The 22,028-nt window shown below is 41.5% G+C and overlaps 1 protein-coding gene across 1 annotated transcript in view; it reads right to left on the bottom strand.

Moving 5' to 3' along the window:
* The window catches only part of LAMC2 (laminin subunit gamma 2), a 62,327-nt gene that overhangs the window by 24,559 nt on the left and 15,740 nt on the right, over positions 1 to 22,028 (bottom strand). The window contains exons 3-10 of the mRNA XM_026703269.2: positions 19,182 to 19,317; positions 16,838 to 16,936; positions 11,853 to 11,989; positions 10,221 to 10,340; positions 7,172 to 7,361; positions 5,616 to 5,725; positions 4,748 to 4,969; positions 2,754 to 2,936 (exon numbers count right to left, since the gene is read on the bottom strand). Of these exons, the coding sequence (XP_026559054.1) occupies positions 2,754 to 2,936; positions 4,748 to 4,969; positions 5,616 to 5,725; positions 7,172 to 7,361; positions 10,221 to 10,340; positions 11,853 to 11,989; positions 16,838 to 16,936; positions 19,182 to 19,317 (1,197 nt within the window). The remainder of the gene's footprint in view (positions 1 to 2,753; positions 2,937 to 4,747; positions 4,970 to 5,615; positions 5,726 to 7,171; positions 7,362 to 10,220; positions 10,341 to 11,852; positions 11,990 to 16,837; positions 16,937 to 19,181; positions 19,318 to 22,028) is intronic.

Below are 22,028 nucleotides of genomic sequence, written 5' to 3' on the forward strand. Positions count from 1 at the left end.
ATAAAAATGTTCCATGGCACTGGGGACCCAAAGAGGAATACGCTTTCAGGGCAGTCAAGTCACTCCTCACTTCAGACGCTGTACTGATCCAATTCAACCAGAACCTACCGCTAGTTTTGGCAGCAGATGCCTCACCTTTCGGAATTGGGGCCGTATTAAGTCATAGACTACCCAACGGGTCCGAAGCCCCCATTGCGTTCTTCTCTAGAACATTTTCAACGACAGAACGCAACTATAGCCAAATCGACAAAGAGGCCCTAGCTGCCGTAGCAGCTGTTAAAAAATTTCATGAATTTCTATTTGGGCACAACTTCGAACTGGTTACAGACCACAAACTGTTGTTGGGGCTTCTCTCCGGAGAAAAGCAAACACCACAAGTCTTGTCTCCCCGAATGACAAGGTGGACTTTTTTCCTAGCAGCATATTCATACAAGTTAGTGCACCGTCCAGGAAAGAATCTCAGCCATGCAGACGCCCTCAGCCGGTGCCCGCTACCAACGCCTGTGGAGGATCCGGCCCCAGTCCACACCATCTTTGACACCAGTGAGTTCAGAATTCCAATCACTGCGAGAGACATTGCCTTCCAATCCAGGAAGGACAAACTGATCGCCCAGGTCCTGGACTGGGTACGGAGGGGGTGGCCGGGCAGTAACCCGTCTAACGAATTTTCACCCTTTAAAGTCCGCCAACAGGAACTTTCCAGTTTACAGGGTTGTCTCCTATGGGGGACCAGAGTTGTCATTCCAGAGTCACTACGCAGACCCGTCCTGAAGGCATTACACGAAGGGCACCCTGGCATTGTACGAATGAAGGCATTGGCACGGAGCTATGTATGGTGGCCGGGCATGGACGACGAAATTGCAAAATGGGTAAGCTCCTGCCGTCCCTGTCAAGAATCCCGGCCAGCGCCCCCAGTAACCCCTCCCACCAAATGGGAAAATGCCAACGCACCATGGTCCCGTCTACATGTTGACCTGGCCGGCCCATTCCATGGCAAAACATTCCTAATAGTAGTAGACTCATTTTCTAAATGGATCAATGTGGCACTCCTTCTCTCAACCACCACACGAGCAGTCGCCCAAGCACTGACTCGTTTGTTCGTCACACACGGTCTCCCAGACACCATTGTGTCGGATAACAGTCCTCAATTTACGTCCACAGACTTCAGCCGGTATGTCACCAACCTAGGCATCCGGCACATCCTAACGGCTCCCTTTCACCCCTCGAGCAATGGGTTGGCCGAACGAGCAGTCAGAACAACCAAAGAGGCCCTCGCCAGGTTCTCCCAAGATGACTGGCATTCCAGACTTTCTAGATTCCTTATAAGCCAACACTCGACCCCGTGCACGGTCACAAACAAGTCACCGGCAGAGCTACTGATGGGCAGACGCTTAAGGACAATACTAGACAGGCTGCACCCTCACTATTGCCCAGATACACCACTTGGGTCTAACAGTAGGGTCAGGAGTTTTGTCTTACAGGATCAAGTCTTCACCAGAAATTACGCGGGAGACCCATTGTGGGTACCTGGCAGGATCGTGGCCATCACGGGGCCCAGGTCGTACCACGTCCAGTTAGAAGACGGGCGCATTTGGCGAAGGCACCTGGATCAGTTGAGGAGCCGGCAGAACAAGCACGCCACCTCCGACCCAGAGACCACAGCAACATTCCAGGCACCGCATCCGGCACCTAGCTGGGACACTCAGAGTAACCTGCCTCCACCAACCGAACCGAGGGAGCAGATGGCTGACCATGACCATCCCACAGAATCAACATCCATTCCCAGCAGCTCCCCTACTGCACCGGGAGACCGCAGCGACTCGACAACCCGGCCGGCGACCGGCGAGCAAGGTCGGGTGGCTGGACAGCTACCAAGGGACCAAATCCCCGCTGTCCCGAACTCTGTGCCACCCGCTCCTACACCCGAACTAAGACGATCAGAGCGGCAACACAAACCGCCTTCATACCTTAAAGACTACTCATGTTCGTATCTGGGGGGAAGGGGTGTTATGTCCTTGGGGCTGACACCAGTTCCCCATCAGGTCCGCAATTCTTACGGGGGCATTCTTAGTCCCCATTGGCTGGCTCCCTTCGACAGTCGGCTATAAAAGCCGGCTGCTAGGTTGAGCCAGCTGCTGTTCGCTGGTAGGTCTGCTGTTAGCTGCAGACGCGACAGCCCCCTTTATTCCCATGAATAAAGTGTGTGTTATGACTGAAGCTCTGGTGTGGCCTCCCTTCTTTCCGAACTTAACAGAAACTATGATGATTCCACAGTAACTTATACATAGAAAAGGAGCTTGCCTCACAATGACACAATGCTTCAGCACCAGTCTGACTCCCCTTAGTTCCCTCCCCTTTACAGATCACTGGCTACTACTGAGTTGCTAAAAAGCAGCACAGGGAGAATGCATTTGAAAGGGAGACAGTGGAAATAGAGGAAGGTTACACCATGTGTTTTTTTTTTCACTTTTCCCCAATCCCCCATCCAATGTTTAATTCTCAGTTGCTGCAAGGATTATTTGGAAATCCTAACTATTGAAGAGAATGACTTATTCCTCTCTCTGCTTCTATCACATACTCTCTCTGCAGATGGGCAAGAGAGTGACATTCCCGGACATGTCTCTGGATGCCTTGTGGCCTTGCCACTTATCACCCTCCCACCCTTTGGCTAGACCCCTGCCATTCCCTTGCAGAAAGCAAGCTGGCTTGTGAGGGAAAAAGAGGATTGTCAGACATCAAGATATGAATCCTACCACTGGTTCCTGGAGGACATCTGTTGCAAACTATTTCCTGTGTGCCTGGCAGGACTGAGCAACCATAGCCGCTTTGGCAGGGGCATGGTTGGCAGTTCTTTGGGTCCCAAGGAAGGCTGTAAAACCCATGTGGGCAGGCAGTAATTATATGGTCCAAGGTTTCATCTCCGGCATAACACTCTCCTGAGAAAAGATGGAAAGAGAAAAGAAAGAGGGTTTGGGTGAATGGAGCCTTGTATCGGAAGCCATTGGCTTGTTTTCTTTTCCTGGAGAAAAATTTGCAACAGATGAGACAAAAAGAAAAATTGGGAAGGAAGAAACCATGAAATATAGAACAGATCTTGGTACACCTAAGCTGGCATATGGAAACAAGGATCAAAGCAGCTTTTTCTGAAAAACAGAAATAGACTTTTGAAGCGCAACTTTCATCTCATGTAGCTAGAAATATTACCATTGATTTCACAAATGGTAGCTTATTGTAGGTGTCAGGCACACCCACAATAAGTGATACAGAAGATTTATTCATTAATGGAATCACAGCTTTTCCATCCAGAAAAATGTGGGATCTAAAAACTGAGAAATGAGCTTGTTGCCTACTGAAACTCAGCTAGATGATGCCCTTCCTGATCAAGGTTCTATGGAAAATAATTGTTTTTAATCAGTTGATAAAGTATTCTTAGAAAAGAGGGGCGAAAGCAGTGGTGGTATTCATCCGGTTCTCACCGGATCAGAGGAAACAGTAGCAAGAATTTGGTGTGGATCGCTGAACTGGTAGTAAGTTCTGGCTGGCCATGCCCCCCACCCGGTCGCCCTCCTGCCCGATGCTCCCTCACCCCGCCCGCCTGCCTGACATTCGCCTAAGGTATTTCTTTCTTTTTTTACCCTCCTGACAATCAGCTGTAGATAAGATCAGCTGTGCCGGGATTCCCCTTGCTGAGGCCCAGGAAGGCAAAAAATGGAGGGAGAAGCTCAGCCCCCCCCCTCCATTTTTGGCCTTCCAGAGCCCCAAAGGAGCCTTAGGGGAGTGAAAATGCCCCTCCCCCAGAGGCTTCTCTGAGGCTAGGAAGCTCCCAAAACAGAGCTTGGAGGGGTGCTGCATGCCCCTCCCATGCTCTGTTCCTTTTCTCCCAGTGGAGCTTTAGGGGAGCAAAAACGACCCCTCCCAGAGGCTCCTCTGTGGCTAGGAACCTCCCCAAAATGGGTGGGGGCTGCAAAAAAGCCACACCCACCCAGTCACATGACCACGCCCACCAAGCTACGCCCACAGAACCAGTAGTAAAAGTTTTTGAATCCCACCACTAGGGGAAAGGAACAACTGTCTCAATCTAAAACGAACCTTTTGACCTTCCAAGGAACTGCATATTAGGTAGCTTATTTTGTGTAGGAATTGCACTTTTATATAATTTAAAATAATATGATTAGATACGATATAATGGTACAGAACATTACTAAGTAATCCTGTTTTGAATTTGGGGGAAAGAATGACAGTGACAAGTCATGACAATGACCAGAATCTTAGCTGTCAGCCCTACTCATATGGCAACAGGATTAAAACCTTTATAGCAGCTTCCTTATTATTATTGCTGCAGTATTTCTGATTTTTGGCAAGCCAAGTGGGCAAAAACCAAGGGGGGAAAAAAACAAGCAAAAACCATGTACATTCCAAAAGATCTTCCTTCAGGTCTTTTTGAATGTCCATTTATTTGTAGCAGAAACTTTCAAAGTTTTTGAGGAGTTTCTTCACAGTCAAGGAGGCTGACCACATTAATGAGTGTGACTCTATCTCTATTTTATCTAAAATAGTGGACCTATAATATGGAATATATGCCTTCATGCCTGGTCCTCCTTCACAAAAAAAAAAAAGGATTTCTTGGTCATTATATAGACTGACTCCACAGTGGTTTTGACATTGTTGCCCTTTCAAATAAAAACCAATGGACAAAAATATTATAATAATCCACCATGACAGAACCTTAGACTGTGGATTTGCTTACCTGTTTCTGAATCACAAGTTCCTCCTCCCCTGCACTGACACAGAACACATTGCCTGAAGGCCCCAAAGTTACGGGAATTATCTCTCTTGTACCCTGGAGCACACTTCTCACAGAATTGTCCCTGGTATCCAGTTGGACATACGCATTGCTCCACCCAGGGGGCTGGAGAGCCGGTGCTTGGCCGTGCCGAAACCAAAACGACATTACTGAAGTACCCTGGGACTAAAGGAACAGAAAGTGATTCTAGGAAATATTCCAGAGAAGAAATCGTGACAAAATTAGGCAATGGTGTCTGGATCAGAAAATAGAATATGTCTAAGGATGTCAGAGATCTATTTCCAGATGTTTTCTACATATCTTCTTTCAACATTTGTTCTCTCCTATTTCTGCATTAATCTTTACTAACAAAAATTAAAAATGGAGAGAAAACTAGATACACATGAATGATTAACCTTCCCTAAGTATCCTCTGACAGTTCTTGTCCAAACTGATGTTTCCAGATGTGCTGGACTTCACTTCTCATAACTTCTTGGCAGCATGGTCTTTGGCTCTTCAATTAAATGAGAGAAGCCTATCCTATCCCCAAGGAAAGTTCTTTGCAACCTTCTGTGTGATGCAGAAGTTCTGGGCTATAAACACAAAGCAGCTCTGGGAAATTTTCTGTTGAGTATAAAAATGACTAAAATCATAAACTTTACTTGGCTGACATTAATCCACTTTTTAAATAGTTTATTGCTTTGTGTTCTTTAAAATATTTTTATTGCTTTGTGTTCTACCTGATAATAAAATAGGACAGAAATGTTCAAATAAGCAATCAAATGATATATGAATGCCCCTTTTTTATGCCCAGTTGCTAATCCCAGCTCACCAGCTCCATGAGTAGCTCTGATCCGAATTGATGACAAATTCCCAATTAACTGATGATACTCAATGTTACTAAGCCTAGGGCTCCAGTTGCTACTTTGATGTTCATCTAACCTACAGACCAGACATAAAGAAAGAAAATTATATAATCAAAAATCATGCCTAGCCATCATTACATATAAAATATATTTCCATAAGCAACAGTTAGAAATGAAAGAAGCAGAACACTGTTGTATGTGGATACAAAATGACCATAAAGAATGAGAAAACAGCATTCTGAGGTCACAGAGGAACCTTAAATAAGGCATATACTGTATTTCTGTGAATCTCAGAGAGTCAAATATGATTACAAAAGTCAACTATCTAGTAAAGTAATTTTTTTTTCAATAGTTTAAGACAGCTAAGCATCCTTCCTTAATATCAAGGAATCAAAGCTGAAACCAAAGCAAAAATAGAAGTGATCTCCCTACACACAAAAATATATACAAGGCTGGAGTAAGCTTCCTTCAGATCCATTATTTCCAGCTGGTATGTATGTAAGGATCACAGACACAACCGTAAGGGTTCTACTCCAAGACCCAAATATGAAGATGCCGGGGTGGGAAAAATTGAAGTACCATAATAGGCAGGGTTGGGCTGCTGGGGGTTTGCAGGGGTTTGGGAGAGCCCCTAGCTAAGATTCTGTGCAGTTCAGAGAACCCCCAAATCCCACGCCTGGATGGCCCTGCCCACCCCACCCCGCCCCTCCCAGGAGTCCCCATGTGGCCCGTTTTGGATGCACGTAAGTGCAAGGCGCGTGCGGAGGCGTGCGGAGGGTAAAAAAACAGGCCTCCTGGAAGTTCAGGAAGGCCAAAAAGGGCCCGTTTCCAGCTTCCAGAGAGTCTCTGGAGCCCAGGGAGGTCGTTTTCACCTTCCTGGAGGCTTCAGGGAGGGCAAAAATGCACCCCCCACACACACACTGTGGTGCAGGAGACCAACTAGGCCACACCCACTCAGCAACCGGGCAGAGAATCCTTTGCTAAAATTTTTGAAGCCCACCCCCAATAATAGGTACCAGCCAGCTGTATTGTGCTATGGTTCTGTGTCACTTTGGGGGAGTCAGTGCATAGACTACATTAGCACAGGTCCTTCTATGCTACAAGGGAGGATCTGGGGTTTTTTCCCCCCAGAATTCGTAACACACTTCCATAAAGTTGGGAGGTTCACGTGACGTAGTTACAAAACTACATATCTAAACAATGAATTTGTTGTAAAATAAAACCTTATAGAGCTTGTCCACATAGATTTCTTCTAAACAGCTTTTGATTATTTGACATTTCCTTACTGATAGGCAGACTGCCTATATTGAAAAGCATAAAGGTGATACTGCATGATATGGAAGTACTGTTTGTTTGAGATAATACATCTGTGATAGTTCACACAAATTTACACCATTTTGTGTTAGTCATCAAGGGCTGACTCAGAATAAGTGAATCTTGTGATCCCAGAGTTAGTAATGGGGTGTCATTGAGGGAGCTGTACTGTTGTCTTTAATATTTGAGAGAGCCCCAGGCAATTTACCTGAATGTGTATGTCTTCATGATTCCACAAGGCAGCATCCTGCCGTTAGATGGAAACTGGGTCATGACTCTTAAACCAGCTCCTTCCAGGATGATGTCGTGCTGTGAAGGGCGAAATCCAGGTCGGTTCACTCGATAATCAAAAGACAGCATCTGTCCATAACTCAGCTGCTGGTTCCCGAGGAACCTGGCTACAAAAAAAAATGCATAGCAAAAAAAGCAATACAAAATAAGAATTTATAGTCTCCACAGATGACATTTTCAAAGAAAATAGCATGGAAAATTTTGCCCAACAGTATCAGCTTAACTCTAGAGCAACAGAGAGGACTTCAAAAGAATCAATGAATCTTAAAGGGCAACATCGCATAGCTTCTAATTGCATGGCTATGGCATAGTTAAGAATCCATGCATCTATGGAGATTCTCAATCATCCAATCAATCATTTCCCCACCATTCATCCAGAACTGAAGAAACTTCTTGGATGAGAAGAGAAACGTTTTCAAGGAAAAGCACAAAAAAGTCCAGTTGCCTTTTGAAAAGCACCTTTGGGACAATCTATCTCTGTGTTGGCTTGCTTGTTTACTTAGTTGTATATTTTAAATCTGTTTCAGACAAAAACATGTTAAGTTTACCAGAAAGATCTTTGGGTACATCCAAATTGATTTTCTAAACTGACTGCACATATTCCGTTGGATGTCAGCGGTATTGTGGAAGTCTACCCAATTTATTTCCATTTCAACTGATATATAGTTGAATCTGCTTCAAAACTATGCTTTTAATTTTTTTCCAGCCTAACAATACATTGGAAAGAAATTATGTAGAAGGACTCAGGATTGCATCTGTCTGTCCTATCTATCACCTTTGTAAAAACAGAACAGAATGGGATCAAACTTGTAACCTACAAAAGATTGAGGTTTGACAATGGGCTGGCTGGATTCAGCCAGGCTTACAGGAAAAAGCATCCTTATGGGAAAGGCATTTGCAGCTTCTCTTGTGCTTCCTAGGCCAAAGTAACACAAACACAGAGATGCAATACAAGGGGAGGATAGAAACAGACATGCTCCCCTGAAGAAACTGCCAATATCTTCATGGCCACTGCTTTGCAAAGGTTTTTTAGAAAATCTCAAAAACTAGGATGGAAGAGCGGGGGGGATTTAGAATGAAAGAGGCAGAGACATTCCTAAATATGTCTGACTGCCTTTCCTGTAGAGATGCTTCGGGGGCTCTTTTTTCTGGAATTTTCCAGCTGAATCCAGTTAATTTTCAAACTTGACTTTTGTTTTGTCAGATTTCCTACCCAATCAAACTTTGCCCTGTTCTAGTCAGTTTTCAAAGAGTCATTTTGCTGATAGCCTGACAAGTCTGTTTCCTAATTTCTTTCCAACATTTGGCTGTTCCAATTATTAAGCTACTGAACTTCTTTCCTTCCTCTGTGAGAAGATTATTGAGACATGGCAGGGATTCTATGTTTTTGTTAGCCTTTCCAGTAGGCAGAAGTTTAAACAAGAATTATCACCATCAACTCTTTCTGGGCATTTGAGGAATGGCGTTTGTGTAGAAGTGCTCTTAAACAATTAATTTAATTTGTTTAGAGTTAGACACTTTAAATTTGACTAAAAGTGATCAAATTACTTTGATTTGCTTAGGTTTTAATTATTTCAGATCTGGTCTTCCTCAAGAGGTTTGCTGGGAAAACGCCACAGTAGTGGCTGAAAACACATTTACATTACAAAATCTATTCCAGCATCTCTAGGTAACACTGGGAAAGGTTCCAATCTCAAATCTTTGAAAATCTGCCATAGATCAGTGTCAACAATGCTGAACTAGATGGATGAATGATCTAACTTAGTATTAGGCATCCAGGGGCGGGATTCTACCAGTTCGGACTGGTTCTACAGAACCGGTTGTTATGATTCTGCACAGTTCAGAGAACAAGCAAATCGTGCCCCTGGCTGGCCCTGCCCCTCTCTGCCCACCCCTCCCCTCCTGGCTCAGTCAGTCCTCATCGCGCATGCATGCCCAACATCGCTGACTGCGTTCTCCCCTGCCCAGTCACTCCTTAAGGTATTTCTTTCCCCCCCCCTCCCAATGATCAGCTGTTCCTATGATCAGCTGTGCCGGGGATTCCCCTTGCTGTCTTACTGCTTCACCCAGGAGGGTTCCCTGAGGCTCAGGAAGGCCCAAAATGGAGGGGGGACGCAGCACCCCCACACTCCATTTTTTCCCTTCCTGGGACCCAGGGAAACTTCCTGGGTGAAGCAGTAAGACAGCAAGGGGAATCCCCGGCACAGCTGATCCCCAAGGAGGCTTTCCTGAGGCCCAGAAGGCCCCCAAAATGGGGAGGGGGTGCTGCCAAAAAAAGGAGAAGCCACGCCCACTCAGTCACATGGCCATGCCCACCTAGCCATGCCCACAGAGCCGGTTGTTAAAAATTTGAATCCTACCCCTGTAAGCATCTCCCTGTTCTCTGTAAAGCTAACTAACCAAGAAAAGTGAATGTATGTCTGCATCAACAAGTTTAATACAACTTCTTTGTTCAGCAGGATAATCATTCATTGCATGTTTGCTGTATATTTAGGATCCATAACTATTCAGGTCCAAGTATTCAAGGCTTTTGGTAAGTTATATATTGATATACAAGCTAGATCATTTTACATCCTCTACAGCTCCTTATTGAAGCAGCAGACTTTTTTTATTTTATTTTTTAATTGAAGTGCCTAACTGGTCAAATTGAATTAAATTTAAATAATTTTCCTAAAATGAAATATTTGGAGATAGTTGAAATTTTTCACTTTTTTCATGTGGCTATACTAACTATGAGGAATGTTGGCTAAAGGATGACAGAAAACCATGTTGTCATTTGCTCTATGTTATTCACACTACAATAAAGTAATATACCTCAATAAAACCTCAAAACTAAAAAAACATATGTGACTATAAATGGGACCTAAGCTGGAATATATGATTATATAGGAACAATTAAAATGAAGATTTTGCTGAAATGTCCCTTAGAGGTATTCCTCTCCACAATAAGATATGGAAATATGCACCTGGAGCTACGAAATAGCTAGAACCCAGCCTTCTAGAGGCCACAGAAATTTCCTTGTGCTGTGGAGACCATTGGAGCTGTAATGGGGATCCATTTTCTTGAGCTTGCCAACCTTCAACACCTGGAATACAAGAAAAGCACAGCTTACTGAACTGAGTTGGAAATCCAGTCCGCAGACACTGTGGATTCAGGAAACGTGACAGGACAGAAACAACTTTAGCCATAGTGTGTCATTGAAACTGAGGCCAATGCATTCCTACTATACACGTAGTCCTCAACTTATGACCACAATTGAGCCCAAAATTTCTGTTGCTAACGAGTTAATTCTTAAGTGAGTTTTGTGCCATTTACAACTTTTCTTTCCACAGTTGTTAAGTGAATCACAGCAGTTGTTAAATTGATAACATGGCTGTTAACTGACTCTGGTTTCCCGGTTGATTTTGCTTGTCAGAAAGTTTCAAAATATGACCCCATGACCCCGGGACAAGTGTCAGAATTCTAATCACGTGAGCATGGAGATACTGTAACCGTCGTGTGAAAAATGGTCATATAAGTCACTTTTTTCCAGTGCTACTGAAACTTCAAACAGTCACTAAATTAATTGTTGTAAGCCAAGGACTAGCTGTAGTGATTTTCTGAATACAAGGAGGCAAAGAAGGAGTACTTCTAGCCAGTACTGCCTGGTTCTAAGCTAAGAAGATGATTTTGCGTAGAATGGTTCCTTGCTGAAAAAAATTACTTTCTATAATAAGAATGTTCCAGCACATCTCTTCCTTGTAAACATGTTACTTGAGAACCCTGGAACATTTTAGAGATATGAAGCTAGTATGCCCGAAGCAGGCTATCACTTTCTGCCTTGCTCCTTGAGGACAGTTTTATAAAGAAGGACCGGATGACCAGAGCATTTCCAGTTATTGATGTTGGGCTCACTTACTCTTGTTCTCAACATCTACTGGTCATTTGAGAACCCAAGGTTGCAGCTCCCTGGATTTTTGTCCAAAGTCCAACCATAGCTCCTTCACTGATATCTGTAAGAAGCCCTTATACTGTTTTACTCTTGTTTTAAAGAAATCCGAATCACACACTGTTTAACCTTCTGGATTGGCATGTCTGAAAAAAGCATGGAGATTCTTGGAAGTTCACTTAAAACTCAAAGAGCTCTTCAGTAAAATGCAAATAAGTAACAGAAGGGAATGATATGCTAAATATGCTGAGGGGGAATGAAAATATAGAAAGATAATTTCGTGACTAGCAGGGGTGGGAATTGGAGCCAGTATGTCTCAGCAAGGACTCAGATCTCTGTGTGAAACTCACCCAAGGTCATTGTTGCCAGCCAGTCTCTATGCTAGTAATATCTGATGTAGTCATATACTGAATTGTGGTCTGTATTCAACATTGCTGTGATATCTTCTTTTACATCCAGATTGAAAGAGAAGAATGAATCATAGATGAGAGAGGGGTGTGGGAGAGAGGGAGAGATGGTGAGACAGAGATTGCACTCAGATGCTGGCTGTCCCTAAGTATGGATCAATCTGAACTCTTGTCAGACAGAACAAAGCAAACCTGGGAAACTAAAGCAGTTGTATAATCAGGAAAAGAATGCAGATCATGCAAATAAGAGAAAGTGTTTTACCTTCTTGAAATGTAGATGTAATTTTATAGACACTATAATTTTCCCCACTGGAGCATGTCGTTGAATGTCCATAACAAAAGCATGGAGAACAGCCCTCTGGATTCCTCGCATTTAAGTTATAATAGCCCTCCTTGCATCTGTGTGAGAAGAAAAATCAAGACACCAAATTGCAGGATCTCTTAAACATTTTTGACACATTTCTGTTTTGGATTTCTCTGCTTAACTGTTGCAATATGAACATATTTCAATATCTAGCCTGAAGAAACCTCTAACTAGCAGGAAAAAAAAACCGTATCTGGACTTTGAGATTAACTATCATTATCTAGGCTATCACTGGGAAGAGGCAGTGTGTTTCTAGTCAAATGATCCTTTTATGGTAGAATGGCTATCATTAAGCTCAAATAGAGCATATGAAAGCCACCGTCTATATTGTTTGCAGTAAAATTCGGGTATAGAGCCATCTGGATTAGCAAGCAAATTACAGTCTATACTTAATTTGTATATTAATAACATAACTTTTGATATCGGATCAATATCAAGTACATGAGTGCTGGATTATACATCCAGATATACATCCAGATACATTGCAGATATCAATCCTTTTTCATACTCCATCAGAAATTGAAATAGCCAAATAAATTAATTTGCCCCCTGTTCCAAATGGGTGGAAACTAATCAAGGACAGAATCAACCTAAAACTAAGGGGAAATTTACTGACAGTTAGAACAATTAATCAGTGGAACAACTTGCCTCCAGAAGTTGTAAATTCTCCAACACTGGGAGTTTTTAAGAAGAGATTGGATAACCATTTATCTGAAATGGTATAGGGCAAACTCAAGCCCCAGGGCCAGATCCAGCCCGCAGAGTACTTAGATCTAGCCCATGCGGGAGCCCTAGAAATAGCAAAGGATCAGCCCGCGGTGCCTCCCAAGCTCCTTTTTTTGTGGGCAGAGGGTTGCAGGAGGCTGTCCCAGCCAAAAACAGATCTCGGGAGCCCATTTTCTCTGGCAGAGTGCTTGGGCCATAGGCACCCCTGACACGAGTAATGTCAAGCTGGCCATGCCCACTCTGGCCATGCCCACTCTGGCCCTTGAGGTCAAACACAACTCTGATGCAGCCCTCAATGAAATCGAGTTTGACACTCCGGGTGTAGGGTTTCCTGCCTAAGCAGGGGGTTGGACTAGAAGACCTCCAAGGTCCCTTCCAACTCTGTTATTCTCTTCTCTTCTCTTCTCTTCTCTTCTCTTCTCTTCTCTTCTCTTCTCTTCTCTTCTCCTCTCCTCTCCTCTCCTCTCTTCTACTCTACTCTACTCTACTCTACTCTACTCTACTCTACTCAAAATCTATGTCTAGATTTTGTATATTTGCAGACCATAACATAAGCAGGGCCGATGGGCTGCTATTCGGTTCACACTAGTTCAGGTGAACCGGTTGTTAATTTTGTGGCCAGTTTGGCAAACCAGCAAATCCCACCCTTGGCTAGCCCCACCCACCCCACCCATCCCCTCCCAGGAATCCCCACATGGCCTGTTTTGGATTGCAGGTAAGTGCAGGGTCCGTGCAGAGGCTCAGGGAAAGCAAAAAGTGGGCCTCCCGGAAGTTCCAGAAGGCTGGAAATGGGCAGGTTTCCAGCCTCCAGAGAGCCTCCGGAGCCCAAGGAGGGCAAAAACAGCCCCCTGCAGCCCGTTTTTACTCCCAGGGTGATGCAGGAGGCTGACTAGGCCATGCCCACTATGGCCATGCCCATCCAGCAACCAGGCAGAGAACCGGTTGTTAAACTATTTGAAGCCCACCCTTGAATATAAGTATACATTAGGCTGCGAACATGATAAATGTATTTCATGTCAACAAATATAAAAGCACAACGTATAGAGAAGTTATTAGTAATCAAAAGTTGTTAGACTTAAAAGCAAAGTGGAATTTCACATTTAGCTTGTTGCTGCTAGAAAACAAACAAAACATCACAGCCCTATGGTTGTTTGCATACTTCATTCGTTGCAAAACATTCACAGGCATGTAGATTCAAAGACTCATGGTCTCAGACAACACAAAACGAATATGTGTTGTTCTGTTTTAAGATCTTTATGATATGTGAATCTTTGCAACAGGAAGAGATTCCTTCACTTGAATGTGCTTTGGAGAAAGCTGTAATAACTGGCTAAAAAAGGACAGAATGTACTTGAGAACTAACATAGATTTGGCCTGAAAGTTTCTGAGGAAGAAATCAGGTTGCCTTCTGACAAGCAATTTAATTCAAGGCACACCTTATTACAGACACAAATATATAATTGACAAATACTTTTTATTTCTTCTCTTAAAAATATTCAATTATACACACTGTATATCAGCTGCAAAGATGTCAAAATAGTACAGATTTTTAAAGAAAAAAATGGGCAGAATTCTTTGAAGCTGGATGCAGGAGGCGATGCCCTAGGATTTTTTTTTGGCAAAAAGTTAGACTTGTTCATTATGTCACCCTGTGAATTCTAAAATAGGACTGCCATCAATTCTAGCTCTCTAAGGCCTAGACATGACACCTTATATAGAGACCACTTCCTCTGTTTTATAATACATAGTTTCAACTACTTCCTGTACTGAACTGAGCTTTCCTTTACTCCTCTTAGCCATAATGATACCGTTTATTTTAGTAGCAGTTTTGTGTTTCTATAAGCATGTAGTTATCCTGCTCTGCAGACTTGATGGTGGAACTTCTTCTGAGAAAGCTGCCCTGTAAAGCTTCCTCCCCTGCTTCTAATTCCCAATTTCTTCTTCCATTCCACCATTTCCCAGTACTTCCACCATTCCACCATTCCACCATTTCCCAGTATTTCTAGTCCCTCAGAGACATGGCATTATCCTCTTTTTGCTTAAAGAAGAAGTGTGAACCTATATAGTTATGCTGCATCTTGACTTCTGAATACCACTGGGCTCATCACAAGGATCTATGGATATTAGAAAAATCAAAGCACCTGGAGTGAAATACCTATGGAAGTATTTAAAGCTGCAGGAGAGGAAGCAAGTGTTAAATACTCCTTGTCAGCAAATAAGGAACAATATTTTTTGTGGCTCAGAAATGTGAAAACATTGGTATAATTATACTAAGAAAGTTGATGCAAGCAAATGTCCAAATTACCAGTTCCTACATGCTGTGAGCAAATTTTTGCTTACAATCGTACAAAGAACAGTTGAGCTATACATGGAAAGATAAGTGCAAAATGTCCAAGTATCTTTTTTAAAAGGCAGAAGGGCAAGAGATCAAATAGTTGATGACTAAAACAGCTAGAAAATTTAAGGACTTTTTAAACTTTTGCTTTATTTACTACAGAAAAGCCCTTGATTGAATAATTTGTGCTAAAATATGGAATATATTAAGGCTAGAGAGTTTGCCAGAGTACTTGATAAATCTGAAACCTTTGCAATGAACAAAAACCTATTGTAAGAAATTATTTTGTAGTGAAATATCTGTTATCTATTTAACTTACACAGTGAATCCATTATAAAACTAACAGGAATGGAGGAACTGACGGCTGGAATTCAAAATTGGTGATTGACTCACTAACAATTTGAGAAAGAGGACAACATGGTGTCAAAGTACACAAGTCTTAGAAGGCTTTTTAGAAAAATTAAAATGTGAAAAGAAAAAAAAATCAGGATTTACATTCAATAGTAAAAAGACAAAAATGAGACCAACCAGTCCTCTTGATAAATTCAGATTTGATGTAGACATGAAGGAAGTAGACAGTTCTGTTTACATGGGCTCAATAATAGGAAGACAATGGGGTGGAGAAGTCAAGAGGAGATTAATCCTAGAGGGGACAGCAGTGACAAACCTAGACAGGACAATGAAGAATAATGATATTTCTATGTAAGGCTGTGAAAGGTGAACACTGAAAAGGGGTGAGAGAGAGTTCTGAATCATAATTTGGAAAAAAAGCAAACAATCAGTTGGTTCTGAATGAAATCAAGACTACAATTCCCTAGAGACAATTATTTTACATATGAGATGAAGGCAGATGAACAACTATGCTAGCAAAGTTGAATAAAGTAGAAGGGGGAGATAATGGACAAGGTGGATGGATTGCATGAGCGTTATTGATGCAATGTCTTTCAAAAAATTGTGGTCATCAAGGACAGATCAAAGTGGAAGGCATTTGTTTGTTTAATCATCTGAGGCCTGGCCCAAGTAGATGATGCCTAATTACCTGGGGAAAGAAATAATTTTTCAACAATTCTTTTGTCTGCATTGTTGTTTGATGCAAGATCCTGCTCCCCTCCAGCCTCCCCTCCCTAAAAAAAAATAATGTCAGGGCTTTGCTTTTCATTTATTTTCTAGTTATTTGACACAGTTGTTTTATAGTTGTTGTTTTTGGCTTCCCAAAGTTCTGTTCTATCAAATTGGACATTATAGAGAAGCATATTTTGAAAAACCCTGAAACCCACAAATCTTTCCTCAAAGAAACGGAGAGGGTCAGAATTTAACATTGTAATTTGTCACACCAGCTTCCTTACTTTATGTACTGACTTTGGCTATTTCTAACGATTAGAGCAGTGTTTCTCAACCTTAGCAACTTTAAGAGGTATGCACTTCAACTCCCAGAATTCCCCAGCCAGCATGCCGAGAGTTGAAGTGCATACATAATAGTTATTAAGTACTAAGCTAGAGAAACACCAAATTAAAATGTTATCTTAGCATCAAGCAGCAATCACTGAAGTAATATAGAGCGCCTCATTACTGTTCATTGGGTACAGTGATGGTTGGATGACTCCAGGTGTTATGAATTGTTGCTGAGGAAATGACCTTTGATTCACTCTGTTCAATAATCTGGATTAGTAATGCATCAGATACAGGATAATTTATGTGGGCTCATTCACTAAAATCTGATTGAAAGGTGATTTGGAACCACTAAGCATAGATTCTCTGATGCATGCCCCCTCCTATAAAAACAAAGCAAAACCTTTTAGCCATAGAAACTACATGCCCACACCTGTCACATCGCTCTCCTGCAACTTCAGCCTTGCAGACACAACGTCCAGAAATGCATTGCCCTGTGCTTCCAGATGGATCACAATTACACTGAATGTTCCTGGGAATATAAAACACACCGTTATATCTAACTTCGGTTTCAGGGAATTTGCAAATATTTCTATAAACAACAAACAGAATAAAACAAGGCTGAACCCAATTAATCAGATCAAACTATTGAACATATTGTATATAGAAATACAGTACTGTAATTCAGTACTGTACAATTGTTCATCCATTAGACAGTGTGAATAATATTTATGTTAGATAAGTACATATAGAATTGTAATTGTTAACTGTTATAGTGATATATTATACTTTTTTCACTGTTTTAAAACACTTTTTATGATTTTTTTTCTCAAGAATGTATGTATTTGAATCATAATTGTGTTTTATTCTGCTATTTAGTTTAAAATAAAATAATAATAATAACAAAACAGTCTGAAAAATTGAATTATGGTAATTGGACTTCTTTTCTTCTGTTGACTGTCCTTTATATGCTACACTTTACAGGTATATTGTGTGCCACATGCTACTGATCACTTTCTTTCATCCCTAACATCCTTTTTTTTCCTAGAGAAAAACCAGAAAATTCACATGATCAACTGATGAGAGAGAATAGTGGAATTATCCAAAAAATGAACAGAACAGTTAAAGAACACAGTCTGTACTGAAAATCCTTTTGTATTGATGATGGTATTTTTCTGAAAAATAATTGCTGCTCAATTTATATGATCAGAATTAAAGTGCAGCATGTTTTTCAAGATACGAAGTGTTGCAGTTACAGATTGTGGTGTCATCATATATACTGGTTGTTGTTGTTTTTAAATCCAAAGCCTACTTACAGTCATGGACAATAACAAAGTTGAAAAAGTGAGCAATGTGTTATTGTTGCTTGTTTGAGCCTCCATTAAAAACATGAGTTTTAAAATCATGACTCCTGTTGTTCCTTAACAGTTAATTCCAGAGTAGGACTTGGTTGCCCTGGGCTTCTTGATTTTTTTTTAATGCCCCTTTTCCTCACTATTTAAAGCAGATGATACTTCCCAGCCACTGACCACATATTTATTTGACAGAATCTACCCCTACCAAGATGTTTAATGCAACAAATGTAAAGCCATTTTACTTGGCAGTAGATAGAAGCTTTGATCTTCTCAATGAACTATAAGTAGACAGAGAAAAGAAACATAGTGTGTATCAAGTGAAAATCATACTAGAGTATAGATTATAGAGCATAGATTGGAACAGTTTTTCTCAATCTTAGCAATTTTTAAATATCTGGGTTTCAGTTCCCAGAATTCCCCAGCTAGCCTTATTGGATTGAGAAAGCCTGGGTTAGAGACTGTATCATTCAATGTGAAAGTGAGAGTGACATATGTCACTGGGCTGGGTACAAATGTTTGTACCGAACTGCTCTTGTTATGACATGAATGGAAAGATGAGAATATATCACTTTCTAAATAGTATACTTATAGTCTTCAGGCCAGACCTAGGAGCAAATGGAATTATTTTTGTTTTGCATTACTTTTTCAACTGTTCTTTCATTGTTGAGTTCATTCTATACATAGAATATATAGGATTTAAATACTTGCTTTTAATGCAGGTTCCCTCAAAATATGCATATTTAATGCATTACGGTCATTGAGCTAAATATTCCACTGCAACATTCATACTGAAAAATTGTATGGATTAGATGTTCTGATCCTCCCATCAGCAATGGAGGTCACTTCAGTTCACCATTGAGTACAGAAAGATCAAATTCTTTCAGCATTCCTAATAATATCACTCCATCCATAAAACACAGACTGTCAAATTGTTTCTCAATTGCAGGGTCCCTGCTGAGAAAAATGTATCTTCACAAAGAAGGCAGTGTCCTCTGATTCTTACATATCTCCCAATGCGTAAGTACTATATGTGGGCTGCAAAATCTGAGTGACCACAAGAGGGTAGTAAAGAAATAGGGAAAACTCCATTCCTTCCCTGCCATCTAGTGGTTTTTTTGGACTTTTGCAATCTATATGCAATAAGCCTAAAGAGATGTTTAAAACTGGAGATGTTTAAAACTGGAGAAATTCAATCATGTATTCTCACTAGGATCAGCAAAATTGAAAAATGCAGTTTCCGATATACAGTCTATGTAGCATTTTTAGCAAATGGAAAGGGAAATCTATGCTTCAGAGCTTCTTTATGTAAAAGCATAGAAAATCCACCAAATTTGTTTTTGTTGCCTTATTGAAGGAAATCTGAATTTCCACAAAGACACAATTATCCATGATTGACAGTTCCATAAACCTGAAGGTACTTACTGTATTTGCCCAACAGCTATGCATCCAGCCTCAGAGAAGGAATGGAAATTATGCTGGCATCGGTCACATTTATCACCTGTCACACCAGGTTTGCAGCGACATCGGCCATGGTTATCACACTGTGCACTGACAGAACCTATGAGGAAGAAATGTCAAAATATAATAGAGACTAATTTCTGACAGTATGATTTATTCTCAACTTGTCTATGAGACCTCAAACATTTCAGATGAATTTGTGCTGATGTGGGGAGCACGCATGGGAAAGCAATAAGGCAATGGAGGAGAACAAAATGGAGCTAAATCCCATAAGATAAGTATCATAGTTACGTGCTTCTCTTGGAATTAGAAAGGTGGCCTGCTCTGGACGATGCAACATTCCTTCCAAGCAACCAAGTTCAAGCTTAGAGACTCTCCTTGATTCTAGTCCAGTGGTCGCCAACCAGTGGTCCTCAGCCCATTGGTGATCCACAAGAAAATTTTGGTGGCCCACAGAGAAATGTTACCCCCAAAGCAATTAATCCAGGCTGCACAGGAACACAAGGCTGCACTGCCCACATGGCTCATGGGAACACAAGGCTTGCGTCACTTGCATTGCAAACAACACGAGGTAGTGAGGGGAGGAGAGAAAGGGCAGAGGAGGTGAACTTGCCCTACTTACCCCACGCGCCTCACCTGGCCACCGGGCTGCTTCTTTCTGCTTCTTTTTTCTTTTGCTTTTGGCTGCATACAAGGAAAGCAGCAAAAGTCTTTCTTTCTCTCCCCCAAACTCCGCCAGAAATGAGTCTTTGGGATTCTGCAAGGCACCCTACTCCAAGAGGCTGCGCCGGCATGACAAGTCTCACAAAGACTCATTTCTGGTGGAGTTAGGGGAAGAGAAAGAAAGACTTCTGCTGCTTCTACTGTTTTCTTTGCATGAAGCCAATAGTCTCTCTCTCTCTCTCTTTCTCCCCCTGAGAACGGTATCCTGCGATCCCAAATAAAGAATGATCGATCAGTAGGAAAACGGGATGGGGAATTTTCCTACAGACTTTTTGGGGATTCTCCCAGGGTCTCTGGTCCACGGGATTTAAAATTATGAATTTGGTGATCCCTGAGGTCCAAAAAGTTGGCAACTCCTGTTCTAGTCTATATAAGAAGTCCTCGAGTGACAACAGTTCCTTTGGTGAGCATTCAAAGTTACAACAGCACTCAAAAAAGTGACTTATGATGGCTTTTCACACTTTCAATCATTGCAGCATTCCCATAGTTATGTGATCAAAATTTGGCCAATTGGCAACTGATTCATACTTATGAGGGATGCAGTGTCCCAGAGTCATGTGAACAGCTTTTGTAATCTCCTGACAAGCAAAGTCAGTGGGGAAGGCAGATTCACTTAACAACCATGTTACTAACTTAACAACTGCAATGATTCACTTAACAACTGTGGTAAGGAAGATTGTAAAATGGGGCAAAACTCACTTAACAAATTTCTCATTTAACAACATAAATTTTGGGCTCAATTGTGGTTGTAAGTTGAATTCTACTCGTAGTTATTCTTGGCTTCAGCTAGCATACCAGCTCTATTTATCCCACATTTAGCCTAGGCTCACTTATTGTTTTCTGTCTTAATAACCACACATTTGGATTATTGCAATATAATATTTATTGTTATTGTTATTTTAGTTCTATATTACTCCTTCTTCTAGGGTGCAAACCCAGAGTAGTACATAAAAAAGGCATCAAATGTTAAATAAAACAATCAGCAGTAAAGCAATAGACGCAAACACAAGTAGATTCATTTTTTAAAAATGAAAACAATACAACATCAAATAGAATAGAATAAAAATGAAGCTATTCTTGAAATGTCAGAGTTACAAGTATACTGTGGTTTCCACTCTAGGAGGAAGAGCGATACAGAACTAAATAACAATAAATATTCAGAAAGAACTGTTGATAGTACTGTTGGAGAAGGATGGATTCTGGGTTCTTTACATTAGATCAGCTAGTTTATTATCATGATGAGTGTTTATGATCTGTTATAAAATAAATACTATTTGTCAGTTACCAGCCCCTGGCAATATTTATAATTATATTTTACTGACAGTGAATGAATCACTATGTATGTCTATTTTGTTTGTTTAGCAAAATTATACAGCTGCCCATCTCACTGGATGTACTCTGGACACCATAAAACCAGCAACAAGACAGAGGTGGTATTCAGCAGGTTCTGATCAGTTCTGGAGAACCGGTAGCGGAAATTTTGAGTAGTTCAGAGAACTGGCAAATCCCACCTCTGACTGGAGATTTTACAGTAGCCTTTCCCTGTCACGCCCACCAGGCCATGCCCACAGAAATGGTAGTAAAAAAAAATTGAATCCCACCACTGCTAGGAGGTGACTCTTTTCTGCTAAGACCCTCCAGAATGTCATCCTTTCAAGGTAAGGTTAGCCTTCCAGAAAGCCCTTGAAATATGATATATGTATTTTTCCCCCAGCAAGTCTGGAGACCTCCTAGTAATAGGGAGCCTGTGCTTTGGCTGCATTGTGTGTAATATTCTCATCCTTGTGATCTTGCCTTATTTGTTTATCATTTCTAATTGGTTTTGTAGTAGGTTTGATGAATAGATTTAATTGTGTACCATCCAGTGTTACATCATGTGAAACGTGCGGCCATATACATTTGACAAATACATAACTAAATAAAAATAATCCAGCCCTCTAACAGTACCTGGCCTCTCCCCCACCGTAACCTTAGGCCCGTTTCTCTGAAGGGCTGGGGACAAGATGAAGGCAGTGCCATGAGAACATAGCACAAAAAAGATATATCCTGGAGCGACTCGCATATTTGTGTGCAAATGGGGAGATGGCC

Source organism: Pseudonaja textilis, chromosome 3 (assembly GCF_049901715.1).
Source record: "Pseudonaja textilis isolate UNSWEBS1 chromosome 3, rPseTex1.2, whole genome shotgun sequence".
Taxonomy (NCBI): domain Eukaryota; kingdom Metazoa; phylum Chordata; class Lepidosauria; order Squamata; family Elapidae; genus Pseudonaja; species Pseudonaja textilis.